General features: G+C 47.9%; 2 protein-coding genes across 4 annotated transcripts; both read right to left on the reverse strand.

The window, feature by feature from the left end:
* Positions 1 to 119: 119 nt before the first annotated feature.
* Positions 120 to 6,640, reverse strand: USP21 (ubiquitin specific peptidase 21). 3 transcript variants are annotated; one of them, XM_013047466.2, is made up of 13 exons: positions 6,192 to 6,640; positions 4,526 to 5,146; positions 3,690 to 3,749; positions 3,413 to 3,533; positions 3,091 to 3,202; positions 2,725 to 2,880; positions 2,187 to 2,251; positions 1,850 to 1,953; positions 1,576 to 1,662; positions 1,204 to 1,282; positions 913 to 1,020; positions 703 to 817; positions 120 to 499 (listed from the first exon to the last, which is right to left on the reverse strand). In XM_013047466.2, the coding sequence occupies exons 2-13, from the start codon at positions 5,123 to 5,125 to the stop codon at positions 409 to 411; spliced, it is 1,698 nt and encodes a 565-aa protein (XP_012902920.1). In that variant the 5' UTR covers positions 5,126 to 5,146; positions 6,192 to 6,640; the 3' UTR covers positions 120 to 408. The 3 variants fall into 3 exon arrangements, with proteins under 3 accessions (XP_012902920.1, XP_044942502.1, XP_004775964.1); XM_045086567.1 differs by lacking the exon at positions 6,192 to 6,640 and adding an exon at positions 5,954 to 6,170 and having other exon boundaries at positions 4,787 to 5,146; XM_004775907.3 differs by lacking the exon at positions 6,192 to 6,640 and adding an exon at positions 5,954 to 6,170.
* A 108-nt stretch (positions 6,641 to 6,748) lies between these two features.
* On the reverse strand, positions 6,749 to 10,843 carry UFC1 (ubiquitin-fold modifier conjugating enzyme 1). The gene is made up of 6 exons (XM_004775908.2): positions 10,533 to 10,843; positions 8,382 to 8,449; positions 8,085 to 8,148; positions 7,707 to 7,783; positions 7,370 to 7,460; positions 6,749 to 7,165 (listed from the first exon to the last, which is right to left on the reverse strand). Exons 1-6 carry the CDS (start codon positions 10,653 to 10,655, stop codon positions 7,085 to 7,087), a joined length of 504 nt encoding a protein of 167 aa, XP_004775965.1. The 5' UTR covers positions 10,656 to 10,843; the 3' UTR covers positions 6,749 to 7,084.
* Positions 10,844 to 20,716: the final 9,873 nt, after the last annotated feature.

Below are 20,716 nucleotides of genomic sequence, written 5' to 3' on the forward strand. Positions count from 1 at the left end.
TCCGGGTCCGGCACGCCCCCCACATCCCCCCACATCCCCCCCCCCCCCCGGCGCCGGGGGCGCCCCCAACTGGGCCCAGTTCCGTATCCACCCCCTAAGCACAAATACAGAAAAGGACATCATTTTTTTCTTAATAAATTTATTCACAAAAAGTGAGATTGTGGAGGGGCTGGGGGCTGTACACGGGCAGGGGCCTGGGAGCTCTGTACACGGGGCTGGGAGACAAGGGAGCCTCCAGGTGGAAGGGTACTTTTTAATAAAAAAAATAATGGGCGCTACAACCACCGCCTCCCCCCTCCCCGGTTAAAAAGACACAAAAATAGACGTCTCTGAGGTAAATGGGGAGCCTGGAGCTTAAGGGTGTTGAACGGGTTTCACAGGTGCCAGGGCTTCGGGGGTGGGGGGGTGTCACAGGCACCGGGGTGGCTCCTGCATCAGTTGGTAGAACAGAACGTAGCCCTCACTGGACGCCACCTGGTTTTCACTGACAGGGGAGACGCTGGGGAGAAGGCAGACGGGGTGGGGGTTGGGATCACTGCCGTGGACCCCCTCTTACCTGTGGATCCCCACCTCCCCGGCAGATCATCCCCCCAGCATCGGGGCCCCCAGGCATTCTGCTGTCCCAGGGCTGCTGCAGATTAGGGCAAAGTGTGCGAGCTGCAGTGGGAAGGGGGCGGGGATGGCGTGGGAGGCTATTCTCACCGAGAGTCATTGTAGACATGCCAACCAGTCTGGCACCGACACAGAGCTGTGTAGTGGCCGTAGTGGACGCTGCCCGAGTGGTTGCAGAGGGCATACAGCTGATAGACAGGGCTTCCTGGGGGTTTGGAGGCCAAAGAATTGCAGAATTGCCCAGGCCCACACCCACTCCCCTACAGGGGAGCTCTTCAGGTCCCTCCCTTCCAGACTCACCAGCTTTGTCACTGGCAAAGTCCCCCAGGCTCAGTCGCTGCAGCGGGAAATCCACACCTACTGAACTTTTCTTGATGGAGCCTCGGGAGGCAGAAAATCGATTAAGATCTAAGCCCTAGTTAAGGAGCATTTGGGAGGCAGAGGGCCTCTGAAGGGGCCTGAGGTCTTGAATCCTGTCCACTCCCCTCTGGGAACACAGCCCGGGTGTGGTAGGAAAAAGGTCAACTCCCAAATGGAACATGCGGGATGGGGGTACAGATAGGAGAAAGAAGAATTTGAGGATTAGGATACGGAGCACAAGGATTCGGGGGAATCTTTGTACTGTCAACTTTTTGGTACTTCGTGTTTTCTGCCGACATCGGTCACACACCTGAAGAAATGTCAAATAATGTCACGTTAATCTGCTCCTTTCCTCGACTGGCTTTTCTGACTCCCTGACTCACGTACAAATTCACTGACCTCCCCGTGACTCCTGTATCCTCTGGGCTACTCCCCTCGGCCTGAGGAGTATTAGGACATACCTGAGACTCCAACACAAGCCCAGACCTATAAATACGATTCCCTATACCAAAGCATCCTGTGACCCCTTCCATCCTTAGCCCCTCCGCCCCCCCCCCACAAGGTCTCCCACCCTTACTGCGCCCCTTGTGAAACCCCACATACTGGAGCATTCTCTGACTCTAGCTCTTCTTCCTTGGTGAAAAGGCTGAAACAATCCCGCAGAGACACCTTGCCCCCGGCAAATCCTTTCTGAGGCAGGGAAACGGGAATGAAAGGTCAGTATGTTCTGAATTTCCGTCTCCAACTCTTTTCAATCAATCCAGGCTACGGTTCTACTTCGGAGACCCACCGGGCTCCCTCCCACGCTCTGGGGGTGGGTAGGGAAGGGTCCCAGAACCCATGTCCCATCCACCCCTGGAATCCTCTGGAATCCCACCTTGGGGATGGGCAGGGACAGGTCACAAAAAACCTCGAAGGTCGTGGAGCGATACCCACAGGCCTGGCACTTGAGACAACTTTTCAACTGGCCCACAAACAGGTCTAGACAAGTGAAGAGGCGGGAGAAACAGTCACTGTGAGGTGCCCGAGATGCTTCCTTGGGTTCCCATCTCTTCCCAGCCCTCAGCCCAACCCTTCCTTTCCCAGCGCCGGCTCTCCTAACAAACCCCTCACCCCGTCCTCACTTCCAACATCTAGCCTGTCCCCACGCCCCTGCGGTGTCAATTCTTCTCCCAAGCCCACGACCTCCCACACTGACCGTGCCCCCTCCGTACCCACAATCTTGCTGTCTTCTCTCTCCAGGTAACGCTTCCACATTAGGTTGGCTCGGTCGTCATCACTAACACAGATTAAGGGACGTGGAGAGCACCCAGTGAGAAAAGGGGATCCCTGGGCACCCCAGGCACCACGGAAATGACCCACACAGTCCTGCACCCCACCCGTACTCTAGCTCCTTCTCGACATTTCTGAGAAGTCTCAAAGGAGTGATGCTTCAGAAGACTTTTGGGGGGAATCCAAGGGAAGAGGAAAAGGAAGGAACAAGGAAAGAGCAGCTGACTTCCCTGGGCTTTAAACTCTCTATACTCCTGGCTGTAAAGTTGCTATTCCCTCTCCCTTGGCCCAGGGACATCCGTACCCTATCCCCTGACCCCATCTCCCCCCTTCGGCCTCCTTTCCCAGCTACTTCGGCACTGCTTCTCAAACTACTTCCTAAGCTGAGTGTTTCTATGAACCCCAAATCCTCAGGCTTGACGAGCTCAGTTCCCTAAGCGAGGCATGCTGAGGAGCAACTACCGGGAAGAGCGACCTTACCTCAGCTCAGGTTCTTCCAGCAGAGCTCCTCCTCGGCGGGGCTGAGAGGGAGCAGGACTGCTGGCCAGGATGGGCGGAGCCCGGCGGCCCCGCCGGTTGATTTCCAGGTGTAGCCGCTCCATGAGAAGCTTCAGGAACTCTTGGGCATCCTGCTGGCTACAGCCAGAAACAGGGTGTGGGCAACGGACACCGTCCTCCCCTCCTTCCCCACATCCCCTGTCCAAAGACAGTCTCGTGCTCAGACATTGGTCCCCCTCTCCCGGACGGAGAACATCTGAAGGTCCCGCGCCATGCTGCCAGGGCCCCTGCTTGGCCTGAGCCCCAGACGTGGCCAGAGAGAAACAGCATACCCTCCAGCTCTCCCACCTGTATCCAGAGAAGGAGGGGACGTATTTCTGGAAGACCGCTCGGAATCGAGTAGGATTCACAGCTTCACACGAGTCAGGGTGCCACAGGGCACCGATCACATCCGCAAAGGCTGTTGGGGTGGGTGTGGGGAAACAGAGGTCACTGACTGGAAGAGGCAAGCCCAGGGAGGCTCAGAGGGTAGAAAACAACCTCCCAGGGAAGCGGCACCAGCACAACCAGATACAGCCGCCAGATTTGAGGGTTGGGGTTGCCATGATTGGCAGATGGTCCCGGAGGCTGGAGAGGACTGGAAAGGTGGGAGCAGGAGCAGCTGCCGCACCTTCAGTGAGCTCTTGGGCTCGACCCCCTCCAGGCACCTCTTGCCGGAAGTCCCTTCGCAGACAGAAGTCCCGCAGAGGCCGAGTGCTGCTCAGACACTGTAGCACTGCGTTCAGGAAGCACTGCGGGGGGAGAGGGGGAGGAGGGGAGGAGACCCACTGCCATTATTTCTGCTGACCAGGGACAGGAAGCCTCGAAGAGCTTCAGCTCTCTCCTTCCCCAGGTCAGCGCCACACCCCCCGCACCATTTCACTGACAGACAGGAGGATGGCTCTCACCGTGTTCCCCAGATTTCGGAGGCCAACATGACCGGAGCCCAGAAGCAGCGTGTGATGAGCCTGGAAGGTCAAAGGCGAGTCAGCAGGTTCCCACATATCCCACCCGGCACTTGAACCTTTCAACAGTACGCTGCCCACTGCTTTCCCACCCTCCTGTACCTCACGGGGCTCTTGGCGGCTCCCTACCTCACTGGCCATGAGCAGTAAGCCCATCACAGCTGAGTGTACCACGGACTCGGCCATGGCTGTCCCACCTGTTCCCCACCTACTCCTCTGCCCAGCCAGCCGGCGCTGTAGCTCCTGGGGGAGCTCCCCGAGCACAGGCATGGCCGCCCAGCTGTTCCCCACACCCACCTTGCTTCCCCCAAAGCCCCCTCCCGCCCCCGTGGCCCCTTCCTGAACCCTCTCCTGATGGCTCCAACTGCAATCCACCTAGCTCACTTAGCTCAGAAATGGGCCACCACGCTAACTCAGATGTTCTGAGCCCGCCCCTCTTCAGCTCCAGAGATCAATTAGGCCCAGGCAGCATCCTGGGAGAGAAGGTGAAGCAAGGGAGAGTAAGGGCCTGGGGACCCGGAGAAGAATTCCAAATGGTTGGGTTAATGCCCTGGGGATCGAAATGGCACACCACACTGGGGAGTCGCAGAAAACCCGAAAAAGGTCTCGGAAGCTCGAGGGTACTTAAGTGAGGGAGTGGAGAGTCCAAGCTGCTGTAATGAGGGATTGAGATCGGAACTTGGGGGAAAAGAGGGAAAAGAAAGTCAGGTGATGGCAAGAAAGCTGGAGGCACAGAGGAACATGAGCATGGAAGGCCACGTGTGCTGGCAAGTCCTCACCATTTTGTCATCGGAGTAGAAAGACTCAGAGGGCCGGGCAGATATGACGTGGAAGGAGCCATGGGAAGTAGGGGGCTCCGTCCGTATACTGAGCAAGGTGGGGGGACCAGGAAAGCCCCCGAGGCGGCGGAGAGAGGCGCTACGTCTCAGGGTGGGAGGTTCAGGCCGGAGCGCCAAGCGGCTCAGTGCAGCCCCTAGTTCTCCAGTGCCACGATGCCCTCCCAAGGCAATCCCCATAGGACGCAAGTCCCCACTGCTCACAGACTTGGAACGAGCTAGGTTGGTCCTGGAAGGGAGAGGCAGAGCCACAGTTGGGGGTGGTGAGCCAGGCAGGGGAACTCCATGATCTGCCCGAAGGGGTCCTCTGGGACGAGGGCCTGAGGTCCGTCCCCGTCCCAGCTCCAGTTTCTTGAGCCGTTCCTCAGGGGGACCTGGCCGGGGAGGCAGAGGTCTTAACATGGGGTTCGGCCCAGGGGCTGGGTTTCGGCGCTCCTTGCTTCGGGCCCTCGGGGCAAATGGTAGCTTGGACCCCACTCGGGGCTGGACATTAACAGGTGGCTCTCGGGTCCGGCCCAGGCGGTGCTCAGAGGCCTGGGGCATTGTGGACACCACAGGCTGGACCTGGGAGGAGAAGAGAGGGTCAGCATTTGAGTGTGGAGGGAGGAGGGAACCTACATTACCACACTAGCTTCTGCATGCACTGCAGGCAGGTACCACGTCTACCTACCCCCACTATCTAGCACAGTGTGTGACACAAAGTCGATACTTAGTATCCTTCGAGTAAATGAATGAATGATAGCAGCCCACCGCTTTGATTCTTTCTAAATTCCTTAGGCTCTACCTGCAGAATACAGCTTTACTGAAAAGCCAATATTAGTCTCTATCTCGGCTGTCTTTAAGATCTAAACGCTCATGCCAAGGGCCCCCACGCCTGGCTAATCAAGTGGGATGTGCCCTGGGTCACTTAGACTCTCTGGACAAATGAGGGTGTGGATGTAAGGAAAACAACCCAAAGACAGCATTCCACCCTCAAACCCCTGTCCCTCCGGGCTGCAAATGAAGCAGACTAAATGAGTGACTTGCGAATCACTCCATCCCCCACCCCTGAGGCTCCAGCGAGGTGTCGGGGCTCAGGGGCAGTGGCGGGGAGGGAGGACGAACGACGCCCCGACCCTAATCTCCGCACCTCTCCCACCACAGCAGGGCTTCAGCCGGGTCCGCCCCCCTCGAGGGCAGAAAGGCCGAGACCGCTGATTGGCTACGGGGTCCAGCGGCGTATTCCCTGCGGTCCATGGATGCTGTCCCTCCAGCCCAGGTCCCCCAGGCCTGCTGAGCCCCCCGCGCCCTGCCTTTGCGGAGGGCGTCCTCTCGGGTCCGGAACAGTCTTCCCGCGCCCCCCCCACCCCGCCATAGCGCCCCGGCCCGTACCTGTCCCCCGGTGAGGCGGCGGGGGAGGCCAGCCGGGGCCAAGCCCCAGCTCAGGGCCACCCCCTACTACCCCCGTGCAGCCCCCCCGAGGGCCGGGCTGCAGCTTTAGCCGCAGCTGTTGCCCAGATCTCTCCCGCCGCAGGGGCCGCCGCCATCTTTGTTGGTCCCGCCCGACCACCGGCCACCGGCTTCACCGCCTCTCACAGCGCCTGCGCACCCACACTCGAAATCCACCCACCTGCTTCCACGGCGCTTGCGTGAACCCGCCCCCTTGGCTCTGCCGCCGACACCATGGAAACGCAGCCAACTTTAGGACCGCCGGTCCCCAGATCTGCCCTGAACTGTTTTAAAACCGTCGCTTCAAACAATAGGGATGTAGATCCATCATCGTAGTATGGCCCGCAGGCCTGCAGCACAGATCCTTCCGTGGGAGCAGGGGTGCCAGTGTGGGAAGCTGCACTGCCTGGGTCCAGCTCGCAGACCAGTGGAGTAGGATCCAGCACTCCACGTAGGGACGGGAAGATCCCTGGAGGACGGGAAATGCTGGTTCTGCAAAACCATTCCTCAAGCATCTTGCAGACCAAAGCAGTAGGCACCCCGCTAGAGGACACGAGCAGATCTCTGCAAGCAAATCTCAGCAGGAGGCAGAGCAGTCCAAGATTTCCTTTCACTTCCCAACTCCCGACCACAGCATCCTCCATTTCCCCCTTCCTCCCAAACTTATGTAGTTGTATATGTGCCTTGGGTCTTAACCAGCTCACCCTCTCTTCACAGCCACCAATGAGAACCACGGACTACCAGAGGAAGCAGCTTTTATTGAAGAGTTATCTCCAGAAACCAAAAAGACTATGCACCCACTTTCAGCCCTCCCAGCCTTTCTGGATCTCACACTGCTTCACCTGCGGAAGGCATACAAATTGCCCCAGTCCTTCCCCTCCCTGTGTAGCCTTAGGAATTCTGTAGCAATGCTGTTGTTTCTTTTTTTCAGCATGCCCGATGCAGCTACTTAGTAACAATTATGGGTGAAGTGGTATGGGGGGGGGAAGCGGTTGGATGAGTAAGAGTGATGCACAGAGAGCAAGAATGTAGCCTATTAAAGGTCCCTCTGTCCTGCCTCAGTGGCTTGATCTTTCATTGGCTGCATTTCTCTTTATGCTGAATCACGCCCTTCTGAATCAGATCGGGGATTTCCACCGCCAGCCATGGACCCAGCTGCAATACAAGGGAGACCCTGTCAGATTACGACTACTTGGTCAACATCTCTTGTTCCATCAGAAGCTCCTTCCCAGAGAGATTCTATGGGAACATGCCCAGGGAAAACACTGTCACTCCTTGTTTATTCTGAGTTACTTTTCTTACATTGCTACGTGCCTAATTCCTCCCCCTCCCCTTATGCATCAAATAACCCAAACTTACCCCCAGAGCCATAAGATGAGCTAGTCCAAACTTGGGCACATTTCTGGCCCACAAAGGCTTAAAGTGATCAGTCAGGCATATTTTGCCACCCCTGTGAGAGGGACAAGAGGAAGACGGTGTTGACATGTAAAGTTTACCATAAAGCACAGTAGCCTCTGGGAAGCACAAGGTAAGTAGTAGGGAGCAGAATCAAGCGCAAAGTTAGCTAAGTACTTTGCCCAGACTTGACAGAGGGAGGCCAGAAGGCCCTCTAGGCAGGCCAACTGTGGGAAAATTCCAGACTCAGAGTTCTCTCCTAAGTCCTCTTTGGCCTTTTCCTGTCTCCTGTTGAGCCTACCTGTACATCTTTGCTGTTTTTCCATCCAGTTCAGGGACTGCAATTTCTGGAGCAGTAGTAGGATATGTGATAGGAATCTGGAGAAATTATAAGGCCTTAATGAAACAGAAGCAGGATAGAAATGAACTAATCTAATCAATGCCCATTTCTTGGTTGAGCTGAAATGTTTGACACCCTCCACTACCTCCCCCACCAAACAGCATGTACACACGGGAATTCTGAATATGGAGATGAGCAGCTGTAATCTATGCTTGCTTCAAACCTCAGCATTTCCCTCCCATTTTAAAAGCTTTCTTTGATCCCCTCAAGAAAGGTTAGCTTGCTAACCATCACCTCCCCTTCCACTAACCTCCATACTTCTCATTCCATCATACTCACATCAAACTCAATGTCAAACTCATATTTGAGCAGGTCATGGATGTACCAGCATTTTCCAAACCATCTGTAACAAAGACCAAAAAAAAAAAAAAAAAAAAAAAAAAAAAGACCAAACCTCAATCCAACCTGCCCATTCTTCTGGGAGACTCATGGGATGGGAATTAGAGAACTCTGGAGCTGTGGGAGCGGAGGCAGCTACCAGGAGGCAGGGAAGGCCCAGCGTGAGCTTTGGGACATTAAAATGCTCAAGCCACATTAAGATTCCCACCCCCAAAACTCCCAAGAGGGTCTGCCTACCGAGTCCCTTCTTTGTTGGACTCCAGTCGGAACCAATCATTGTCCGCATTCTTGTTGTTCTCCACATACTAAAAGCAGAAAATGAGGTCTTTGAGGGGGAGAGTTGAGACCAAAGGCAGTCCCTCTTCCCTCAAAAGAAAAGCGTGTGATTACTTTCTCTCTTAGTATGTACCCAGCTTTTCTTTCTTTTTAAAAATTTTTTAAAAAAATTTATTTATTTGACTGGGAGGAGGGGACACACGCAGGGGTCATGGAAGAGGGAGAGGCAGGCTTCTCACTGAGCAGAGAGCCCAACACGGGGTTTGATCCCAGGACCCTGGGATCATGACCTGAGCTGAAGGCAGATGCTTAACAACTGAGCCACCCAGGTGCCCCTGTACCCCACTTTTCTGACAGGAGGAAAGCTGAAGACAAAGTTAAACTGGTAAGTGGGAGACTTGCTCCGAGAAGAGAATAGGATGGTTGGGTCCCACTCGGTTTAGCAAGGACAAAATATGACATCTCCGGGATTCTCTTCTCACTTCTGATAGTGTCTGCCCTCAGCCCACGACTCATTTTATGGTATCCTCCTCCCTCCCTGCAGAACCTCAGAGCATCCAGGTTTTGACCAGTACCCGCGTGCTGTTGATTTCCAACTCTTTATTTTAATCTAGACCATTTCTCAGAGCTTCAGACTCTAGTATCCAATTATATACTGAACTTTCTAACTTCATTTCACAGGTACCTCAAACTCAGGACTTCCTCATGGTTCTTCAGACCATTTCTCTATTGCGTCAATCTCAGATGACAGTATTAGCATTCGCTCAGTAATGCAAGCCGAAGAGTGGGAATCATCCTTGACCTTCCCTCTCCTCTCCTCTACACCAAACCTTCAGGATGTACTGCTGATTTTACCTTCTGAACGTTCTTGAGATCTACCTCTTCTAGCCTCACAATAACTATTCAGTTTGGGTCATCATCTTTCTTTTGCCTGGCTTAATGACAGCTGCCTAATTTGTTTCCTGCCTTCAATCTTACCTCTTTTAATTCTTTGTTCCTCTCTACTCACTGTGATTGGTCTAAATCCAATCTGAGCACATCACTCCTCAGCTTAAGATACTTTAAATGTATCCCAGCACCTTCGAGGTATTCAAGTACTCAAGTACTCAAGCCTATCTCTCAAGCCTTGTCTACCACTCCCTGCCCTACGCTTGATGCTTTAGCAACTCTGAACTCCTTATGTTTCTTTATACACATCATGCCATTTGTAACTTCCATGCTTTTGCTCATGCTATTCCTTTTGCCGTGAACATCCCCCTCTTACCCTGTTTATCAGGCTAACTTATGTTTACCCTTGAAGCTCAAGCACTGCCTCTTTTATGAATCCTTTCCCGACCAGACCCAGGGTGATTTAGGAATCTCACCTTCTGCCCTCAGAACATCCTAGCCATCCCTCCCTCTCTCTCCTCTTCATGTTATAATGATTTGTTTCATTTATCTCAGTAGGTTCCACCCTATTGAGCTTTGGACCCCGTCCCCAGATGCTAGGTGTACACATGGGGCGGGGGTGGGGGGGTGGGGGGTGGGGGGGTGGGGGGGGTTTAGTGGAAACAAATACCCGTGTCAGGAGAGCTGCTGGCTTTTGAAACAGGCAGAGGCCACCGCGAGGAAGACAGACCGTCTTCTCTTCCCACAGAAGAGAGATTTGCCGAGAAGATGGCTCATTCCTAACTGTGAGCTCAACTCCTCAACTCTCTGCAACTAACGCTTACTTTACTTTTCAGGCCTAGCGCGCTTCTCTCACAGGAACGGTAAAAGAGGGAACAGAGAGAAACGACTGGGACTTAGGGCCCCAGGAATTCCTCTGGACCACCTCCCCTACCTCCAGGAGACAGAACACCTGAAGCCAGAAGGACACGTCACCTTCCGGGAGGACGTGCCCCCCAAAATAACAGCTGTTTTGGCCGCACCGGGGCTCCTAAACTGAGTTTCTTTGGCCTCCTCCCTCCCATACCTCCTTAGATCCCCCCAGCCCCACAACTGTCCACCTTCTATGAATCTGGGAGTTAAATTTTATAACCGGAAGCGACTTCCACACGGAGCCTATTCTTAAGGACACCTGATTACCCGCAACCCTTCTGCGACGCGGCCGGCCGCAGAGGCACAACTAACCCGGATAAGAGACTGATATTCCTCTTTGAGTCGCTGCACCCACAACTCACGATCTCGAGGGCCGGCGTTAGTCTTCAGCACCGGGATCTCGGACACCACACGCCGGGTGGCCTCGTCGGCCATGTTGGACGAGGGCGCAAGGAAAATGCGGAAGTGGTACTGCCTGCAGTCTACGCTCCGGGGGCCGCCATCTTTACTATGGGAAGACGGGGTTGTTTGGGCTGCCTGAGGACTTCCTTGAGTGCGGGCTTTATTTTCCTGTAACGAAAGTAATTTGTCACCTGGTCACTTGCTTGTGGGTGCCACGGGGAAAGCAGAGTGAAGTTGATTGCTCCTTAATATGGTACCTAACATTTGAAAAAAACCCGCAGACGGACTGCCCAAAAGGTGACTTCCGCTCATGCTCAGAGACGTGATCTCCGAAAACTCGGAAGCCTTCCCAGACTCGGCCGGGTTGTTCGATTTGCGGCTGTTCGAGGCACCGGGCCAGGCGCTGTCTTCCTGAAACGCGCTGTTCACAGATTGAAGAAGGTTCGTTAGCTTCCGTGTAGTGTGGCTCAGGTAGCAGAGGCCACCCGATAGAAGGGCATTAAACTCGTGCTAATTGTTGGGAACTTTGGAGAATCAAAGTATGGTAGACAGGTTGGGTCCTGAGGAATTAACAGTATCGAATTAGAGAATTCTTAATCAGGGCTAAAGGAGTTGAGGGGTCGCAGGAAAAGTTGCCTTAGTCCTGCCTAGACTTTTTTTTTTTTTTTTTTTAACTCCGGAATCAAATCCCCTAGTGAGGATTGTAGTACACGGCGCGCAGTAGGTACTGGCAATGCTTTTGCAGAATTTTGTATCTTCCTGTTGCTTTTTCTACCTAAATACATTAGTTTTGGCTTTAATTTATATTTCAATGGAGAAATATAGGTCAAAGGGTGCAAAATTTCTAATAAAAAGAATAAATTCTGAGGACCTAATGGAGAGCATGGTAACTATAGCTAGTAACATACTGTTACATATTTGAAAGTTGCTGAGAGGTTTATTCTGTTAATCATCCAGCCTGTAGCAGTAATTTTGGATATTCTATTAATCATCAAATTCTGAAGTCCATCTCCAAAGCTATATCTTAATTATAAGCATGCTATATCTTAATTTCTAATGGCTGTAACTTCCAGGACAGTGTTGAATAAACGTTTTGAGAGCACAGATCCTTGTCTTACTCTGATTTTAGGGGGGAAAGCATCATCTTTTTTCATTAAGTACGATGAGAGCTGTAAGCTATTCAGATGCTCTTCATTGGGTTAAGAAAGTTCTTTCTATCTTGGTGTGAGGGTTTTTATCATAAATGGATGTTGCATTTTTTCCAAATGCTTTTTCTGTGTTCATTAGAATGCTATATGTTACTTTCTCTAAAACATTACATGTTGGGGGGTGCCTGGGAACCTCAGTTGGTTGGGGGTCCGACTCTTGGTTTCAGTTCAGGTCTTGGTCTCCAGGCAGTGGGATCCAGTGAGTGCCTGGCACCAAGTCAGCTTGTCCCTCTTTGTCCCTCTCCCTCCACATCTTGTGTTCTCTCTCTCTCTCTCAAATAAATAAATAAATAAATGTCTTTTAAAAAATTATATTGGAGAAAGCTAAGGCAAAACTTTATAATATCTCACTAGACACCACTCTTCAAAGTGAAATAAAAATTCGTCCGCTTTCGGGTGTAGGCACTGTTGTGTGGTATAGAGTACAGAGATTTGGAATGAGGCTTTTGATTTCATTGTCACAAGACTTTGCTGATGGGGTGAGGGAACAATGGAGAAATACAGGTCAAAGGATGCAAAATATCTAATAAGAAGAATAAATTCTGAGGACCTAATGTAGAGCATGGTAACTATAGTTAGTAATATGGTATTGTATATTTGAAAGTTGCTGACAAAGATGGAAAGACATAGTCTTTGGGGGGAAGAAACTTATTTGTAGACAATCACCATAAAACAAAAAATCTCTGTTCTGGAAACATACAAAATGCATTCTGAGTAACAATGCCTCAGAGAATAGGGTAAGGCTGATGTCATTTGAACTAGAACTCTTAGGATGAGTATACTGGATACACCGACAAGGAGAGAGTGGGGGAAATCTGTCATTCTAGAAAGACAGCACAAGTAAGGCAGGAAGGCATGAGAAAATATTTCATATGAGGGATCACAAGCAGGGGGAGTGGGAGAGGAAGAAGTACATCCTGCTGATCAGGGAGCTGGATCATGACCTAAGCTGAAGGTAGACACTCAACAACTGAGCCACCTAGGGGCCCCAAATATTTGCTTTTGAATAGCTAACCCATGCACCTGCTCAAAATTCAAAGGTACAAAAGGATATAGAGTCAAATGTTAGTCTCCCTCTTATCCCATTCCTTGGCTGCTTAGTTCCCTTCTCCAGGGGCCCCCTCCTCCAGCTAGTTTTTTGTACATCCCTCCAAAAATATTCTATGCACTAATCAATATCTATACACATATATACTCTTTTAAAACTTTTACACAAATGGGAGCATACTATACATATTTCTGCACTTTCCTTTTCTCACTGAATAATATATCTTGGAGGCTGTTCCATATTAATGCATTTAACACTATCTCATTTTTCTTTTCCTTCTCTCTTTCCCCCCTCTTCTTCTGCAGTAGATACATCCCACTGTTGGGATCTACCACCATAAGTTATTCAACCAGACCCTAGTGAATGGATAGACTGTGTTCAGTTTCATGTTATTACAAACAGTTCTGTAGTTAATAGCCTTGTCCACCCACCATTTTGCACATGTGCAATAAATACTCAGATATGGAACTGTTGCCTCAAAAGATGTGTGCATTTTAAATTTTGTTAAATATTGCCAAATGGCCCTCTATAAAGATTAAACCAATTCATATTACCATTGGCAATTAAAAAAATAACAAGGTTTCCTCCAAAACAAAGCATTTTTAGTAACAGTTGTTTTTGCCAATTCCTTGATTGAAGTGGAATCTCAAGATCGTTTTTTGTTTTGTTTTGTTTTAAATAAGTAAGCTCTGTGCCCAACGTGGGGCTTGAACTTGAGATCTCAAGATCAAGGGTCACATGCTCTACCAGTTGAGCCAGTGAGGCCCCCTGGCTAAGTGTCTTCTGAGAGGTTTAGCATTCATTTGTATTTCCTCTTTTCTTTTCTATAAATTCTTATATCCTTTACCTCTTTTCAATTACTATTCATTTTTTCTCAGTGATTTGTGTGAGGGTTTGTTGTTATTGTATCAAAGCAATTAGACATTTGTGATGAGTTGTAAATAATCTTCCCAGTTTATTATCAGTCTTTGCTTCTCTTCACGGTATTTTTAAAGATTTTATTTATTGTGGTATCTGGGTGGCTCAGTCATTAAGCATCTGCCTTTGGCTCTGGTCATGATCCCAGGGTCCTGGGATCATGCCCTGCATCAGGCTCCCTACTCAGCAGGAAGCCTGCTTCTCCCTTTCCCACTTCTCTGCTTGCATTCCCCATCTTGCTGTGTCTCTCTCTGTCAAGTAAATAAATAAAATATTTTTATAAAAAGGATTTTATTTATTTATTTGAGATAGAGCACACAAGCAGAGGGAGAGGGAGAAGCAGACTCTGCATTGGGCAGGGAGCTGGACGGAAGTAGGGCTCCATCCCAGGACTCTGAGATCATAACTGGAGCTAAAACCATGATGTCAGATGCTTTACTGACTGAGCCACCCTGGAGCCCCTTCATGATATCTTTAACCATGTATAAATTTTTCATATATGAGTTTGAGTTTATCAGGCTTTTTGCTTAAAGCTTCGGGTATGTCACCGTAATAGTCTAGATTATCCCTCAGGGCACTTGGCTGGCTCAGTGTTTAGAGAGAGTGGCCCTTGATCTCAGGATCATGAGTTCAAGCCCCACGTTGGGTATAGAGACTACACCAACAGTTACAACAACAAAAAGATTGTCCCATGTTTTCCTCTACTGCTTTTCCCCCTTAAAACGGAAATGGCTTTGTTTCTTGTGCCTTACTTAAATGATACAGAAAAATTAAATTAATTAATTCTACCCCAAGTGAGGCACCTGGGTGGCTCAGTGGGTTAAGCCTCTGCCTTTGGCTCAGGTCATAATCCCAGGGTCCTGGGATCAAGCCCCACATCAGGCTCCCTGCTCAGCGGGGAGCCTGCTTCCTCCTCTCTCTCTCTGCCTGCCTCTCTGCCTACTTGTGGTCTCCCTCTGTCCAATAAGTAAATCTTTAAAAAAAAAAAATCCTACCCCAAGAGATTAAAAACTGCTATCATTTTGAGTATATATCCTTCCAGACATCTTTTTGTGCGCACTTTCTTTTTTCCACTCTCTTTGGATTTAATTTACTATTCTTGGTTCTAGAGATAATGCAAGCCTTGTACATTTTCAGCTTTTCTTTTTTCCTAATATGTGCACTTAAGACTACACATTTTCCTGTTAAAACACAGCTGTAGCCCCATCCTGTAAACTTTGGCACGTACTATTTTTATTATCATTGAGTTCCAATTATTCTCTAACTTCAGTCATAATTTGGGGAGTTATTTAAAATTGTTTCCTAATTTCTAAATAGACTTTCTCAGTTACCTTGTTACTGATTTGTAGCTGAACTGTATGAGAGCAAGAAACACTGTATATTTTAAATCCTCCAAAATTTGTTGAAATTTGCTTTATAGCACAATATGTCAGTTTTTTTTAAAATGTCCCAAGTGTGCTTAAAAATAATTTGTAGGGTTGGGGATGAGCTAAGTGGCTGATGGATATTAAGGAAGGCAGTTGTGATAAGCGTTGGGCGTTATATGTAGGCAATGAATCACTAAATCCTACTCCTGAAACCAATATTACACTATATGTTTATTAACTGAAATTAAAAAAAAATGAAACAAACAAAAAGGAAGATAATTTATAATTTGCAATTGCCGGTTACAGTGAACTATCTATGCTTGCTGAATTCAGTTTGCTGCTCTCCTTGTTTGTATCCGTACTGATTTTTTTTTTTTTTTTTTTTTGGTCTATTGATTCTAAAAGAAATATTCTCTATCAGTGAGGTATGCTCTTTACCATGAGATGTGTTCAGTCTCCTATAATGACTGTAATTTGTCTATTGTTTTTTCCTTGTAGCTCTGTTCCTCCATATAATTTGAAAGTATTAAATGCATTTAAGTTTACAGGTTTCTGGTAAGTTGAACTTATTGATATGAAATGCCCTTTATTTCTAGTACTGGTTTTGGCTTGAAATCTACTGTATCTGTCATTACATAATTTTCTTTTGTTTTCTGTTTGCATGGTGGGTCTTTTGCCATTCTTTTACTTTTTCATTTTGTGCCCTTATGTTTTAGTTTCTAGTACTTTACATTAATTGTGATTGGCTATTAATGTATATGGAATTAGTTTTGGTGAAGGGTGTGATGTAGAGATCCAACATTTTTTCCCTAGATGTTGATTCAGTTGTCCTAACACAGATTCTTTGCACTGATCTAAGGTGACACCTTTATCAATATAAAATTTCTATATGTATTTAGGTCTTTTCACTTCTGTTCCATCAAGTTGTCCATAGGGTGTTATCCCATTGTTTTAATTATTGTAGCTTTGGAATACATTTTTTCTCTCTGGTTGGGCTAGCTTCTATTTGTTACTTCTTTATTTCTCCCTGTGAACTTAAAATATACTTATTTTATTTTTTTAAAAGATTTTATTTATTTATTTGACAGAGATCACAAGTAGGCAGAGAGGCAGGCAGAGAGAGAGAGAGAGAGAGAGAGAGAAGCAGGCTCCCCACTGAGCAGAGAGCCCGATATGGGACTCGATCCCAGGACCCTGAGATCATGACCTGAGCTGAAGGCAGCGGCTTAACACACTGAGCCACCCAGGCGCCCTACTTATTTTATTTTTAAAAATCCTTTTTAAAAATATTTTTTATTTATTTATTTGACACACAGAGATATCAGAAGTAGGCAGAGCAGCAGGCAGAGAGAGGCGGAAACAGGCTTTCTGCTGAGAGCCTGATGCAGGGCTCCATCCCAGGACCCTGAGATCATGACCTGAGCCGAAGGGAGAGGCTTAACTCACTGAGCCATTCAGGCACCCCTAATTTTAAAAATTCTGCAAAGGAGCACCTTTGTGACTCAGGTGGTTAAGCATCTGCCTACAGGTTAGGCCATGGTCTCAGGGTCCTGGGATCACACCCTACATCAGGCTCCCTGTTCAGTGGGGAGCCTGCTTATCTCTCCCTCTGCTCCTCACCCCAACCGGCTTGCACTCTCTTTCTCTCGCTCTCAAATAAATAAATAGAATCTTTAAAAATTACTTTTAAAAAATCCTGCCAATATTTTTCTACAGATCATATTAAATTTATAGACAACTTTGGGAAAGTGACATCATTATATATTCATTCTCTCTATCCAAGAACATGATGTTACTTTCCATTTGTTCAAGTTTTCTTTTATGTGGGTAGCATTTTAAAATTCAGACAGATCCTGCACATTCTTGTTAAGGTTATTCCTAGGCATTTTATCTGTTTTGTTGCTACGGAGTCTTTTCTTTAATTACATCTTTAACTTACTGTTTATATATGTAAAGGATATTTATTTCTGCATGTTACTTTCCTCCCACTTAACTAAATTCTACTATTATTTGTAGTAATTTTAAAGTGGATTCTCATGAGTTGCCTAGATAAATAAGATATCATCTGCAATAAAGCTAATTACATTATTATTTTAGCAATATAAAAATGTATATAAATAGCTACAGCTTGGAACATGAGGAAATGATGAAATATGAGGAGGAAACTTATTTCTGTTAGTTGTAAGTTAATTAATGATAAACTAAAATAGTAACAGGATTCTTAGCATTTTAAATGAGTTCAGGCCCTGGACACATGGTATTCTAGAAATCAGAAGTATTATGTAAGTGATATTGTGTCCCCTTTATATAATCTAAAGAACTCACAATATGGCAAATGTCCACATTTTCAAAGAGGGAAATTCTAGATGGTGAATTCTGGAAATTAAAGAAAAGATTATTAAAAAATTAAAAAAAAAAGATTATTGATTCTTAGTAAAATTATGGAGTTATTAAAGAGTGATCTACGAGCAATGGGAAAGAAGGCTGTGGTTTCCAGATGCCCACGGTCATCCAGGCTCCCAGGGTGTGGGGTCTCTCTTGCCTTTGGACCTTTTGCAGGTGTCCTCAGCCTAGGATACCCCTCCCCATTCTCCGCAAGATACTGGCTCTGTCTTGGCCCTCTGGTCTCCGTTTCCATGTCACCTCAACAGGAGACCTTCCCAGATCATTCATTTTCCTGTCGCAGCCTCTGTTCCTTTTCTTCATAGTCCCTATCTCAATTTAGAATATTTTTCTTTCCTTAGTGAGCTCCATGAAGACATGTCTGTTTTGTTCACCACTGTGTGTCCCTCCTGTATGCCTATCACAGCATCTGACATCAGTAGATGGTTATCATACTTATTAAATAAACAACTGAATGACTTTCCTTGCCCGTGTTACTAGAGTTTTGTTTTTAAGATTTTACTCATTTATTTCACAGACAGAGAGACAGTGAGAGGGAACACAAGCAGGAGGAGCAGGAGACGGAGAAGCAAGGACACTGAGCAAGCACACTTAACGACTGAGACACCCAAGTGCCCCTAGGGTTTTTTTTTTTTTTTTAAGATCTTTTTAAAATTTATTTGTCAGAGAGAGATATAGGGAGAGAGAGCGAACACAGGCAGACAGAATGGCAGGCAGAGGCAGAGGGAGAAGCAGACTCCCTGCCGAGCAAGGAGCCCGATGTGGGACTCGATCCCAGGACGCTGGGATCATGACCTGAGCCGAAGGCAGCTGCTTAACCAACTGAACAATTTATTTGCTTTGAGAGAGAAAGAGAGAGAACATGAGTGGGAGGAAGGGCAGAGGGAGGGAATCTTTCAAGCAGACTCCCCACTGATCAGGAAGCCTGCAAAGTTGGGGGTAAGGGCTACAGCTGTAGGGCTCAATCCCACAACCTATGACCTGAGTCAAAACCTAGAGTTGGATGCCTGACTGAACCCCCAAGTGCTCCAAATCTCTTTTTTTTTTTTTTTTTTAAGATTTTATTTATTGGGACGCCTGGTTGGCATCAGACAGTTAAGCATCTGCCTTCAGCTCAGGTCATGATCTTGGGATGCTGTGATCTAGCCCCGCATTGGGCTCCCTGCTCACTGGGGAGCCTGCTTCTCCGTCTGCCATTGCCCCTCTGCCCTGCTTGTGCTCTCTCTCTGTCTCAAATGAATAAATTAAAAATCTTCTTAAAAAAGAATTTTGTTTTCGAGAGCATGAGCCAGGGCATGAGTGGCCGGTGGCGGGGGTGGGGTAGGGAGGGGAGGTAGAAGCAGGCGCCCCGCTGAGCAGGGAGCCCAATGCCAGGCTTGATCACAGCACCGCAGGGCCATGACCTGAGCCAAAGGCAGATGCTTAACCAACTGATGCCAGCCAGGTGCCTCGCCAGTGTTACTAAATTAATAAAGCTAGGAGAATGTCACAGACAGTATTTTTTTTTTTTTGTTTTGCTTTTTTGTTTTTAAAGATTTTATTTATTTATTTAACACAGAGAGTGAGGTCACAACTAGGCAGAGAGGCAGGTAGAGAGAGAGGGTGAAGCAGGCTCTCTACTGAACAGATAGCCCAATTGGGGCTCGATCCCAGAACACTGGGACCATGACCTGAGCCGAACGCAGATGCCTAACGACTAAGCTGCCCAGGCGACCCCCGACACATTCTTTTAAAAAGACAGAGAATGGGCTGGAATATAAAGCATTTTTTATTTGACCAACCAACCAAGAACTGATTCTCTAATTAGCAAGGGAGGTTGGCATAAGAGAGGGCTCTTTTGCGGCAGGGCCTGTCGGATACCAGTGACTCAGAAGTTGTCCCCACGGGGGCAGCAGAGAGCACTGAAAAAGAACCTGGGAAGTTTCTGAAACCAGGGAGAAGGGTAGTACCTAAATATTGGGTCACATTTATAGAATACTTACTATGGGCTGGGCTGTATGCTAAAGCTCATATGTTAATTTCATATAATCATTAAAATAATGACCTATGGGGTGGATGTTGTATTTTCCCTTTTACAGATGAAAAAAGCTCAGAGAAATTAAGGAACTCGTCCAAAGACTTATTGGTTAAAGTCAGAGCAGGGGAACAAAAAAAGGGAACCGGTTAAGGAGCGTTTTAGGAAGATCATTACGATTCAGTGACGGTGGCCCTCCTTCTTCTATCCAGGAGCGAGGAGACACTGGAATTCTAGCTTAAAGTTTGGCTTATAGTTGGGTTTGAAGCTGAAATGAAGTTTGGAGCTAGTCAAATGTTGGGTGAAAATGAGTAACAGGAACAGCCTGTAGTTCATGGGGATCCAAGAACAAGAGAGAACAGAAAGGTAAGCTGCTGTAGGATGAAGTTCAAGAGTAAAGGGGACAGGGATATGGGAGTCAGAATGGCCCTGGAAGGGCGCCTGGGTGGCTCAGTGGGTTAAGCCGCTGCCTTCGGCTCAGGTCATGATCTCAGGGTCCTGGGATCGAGTCCCATATCTGGCTCTCTGCTCAGTGGGGAGCCTGCTTCTCTCTCTCTCTCTCTGCCTGCCTCTCTGCCTACTTGTGATCTCTCTCTGTCAAATAAATAAATAAAATCTTTAAAAAAAAAAAAAAAGAATGGCCCTGGAAGAGTCAAGAAGATACTTAGAACAGTGGGTTGTTAACAGTGGAATCTTTTTTTTTTTTTTAAAGATTTTATTTATTTATTTGACAGACAGAGATCACAAGTAGGCAGAGAGGCAGGCAGAGAGAGAGGAGGAAGCAGGCTCCCTGCTGAGCAGAGAGCCCGATGTGGGGCTCGATCCCAAGACCCTGAGCAGAAGGCAGAGGCTTAACCCACTGAGCCACCCAGGCGCCACAACAGCGGAATCTTCTTTAAGGGAATGTCTGTTCTGTAAAGATTTTAATTTTGGCAGAGCTGGGGAACAGCGTGGACTGGGACAAGCAGTCCTAACAGAGCATTCAGATCAACAAAGGTACAACAACTACTATTTGAATTGGTACGATCGTTGATTTGGAAAAAAAAAAAAAATTTAGTGGGGACACAGCAGCTATCTGGAGCACTGACATGTAGCTAAGGGGGAAAAATAGGACCAATAAGCAGAAGTGACAAAGA

Source organism: Mustela putorius, unplaced genomic scaffold, assembly GCF_011764305.1.
Source record: "Mustela putorius furo isolate JIRA1106 unplaced genomic scaffold, ASM1176430v1.1 tig00000997_pilon_pilon_pilon, whole genome shotgun sequence".
Lineage (NCBI taxonomy): Eukaryota > Metazoa > Chordata > Mammalia > Carnivora > Mustelidae > Mustela > Mustela putorius.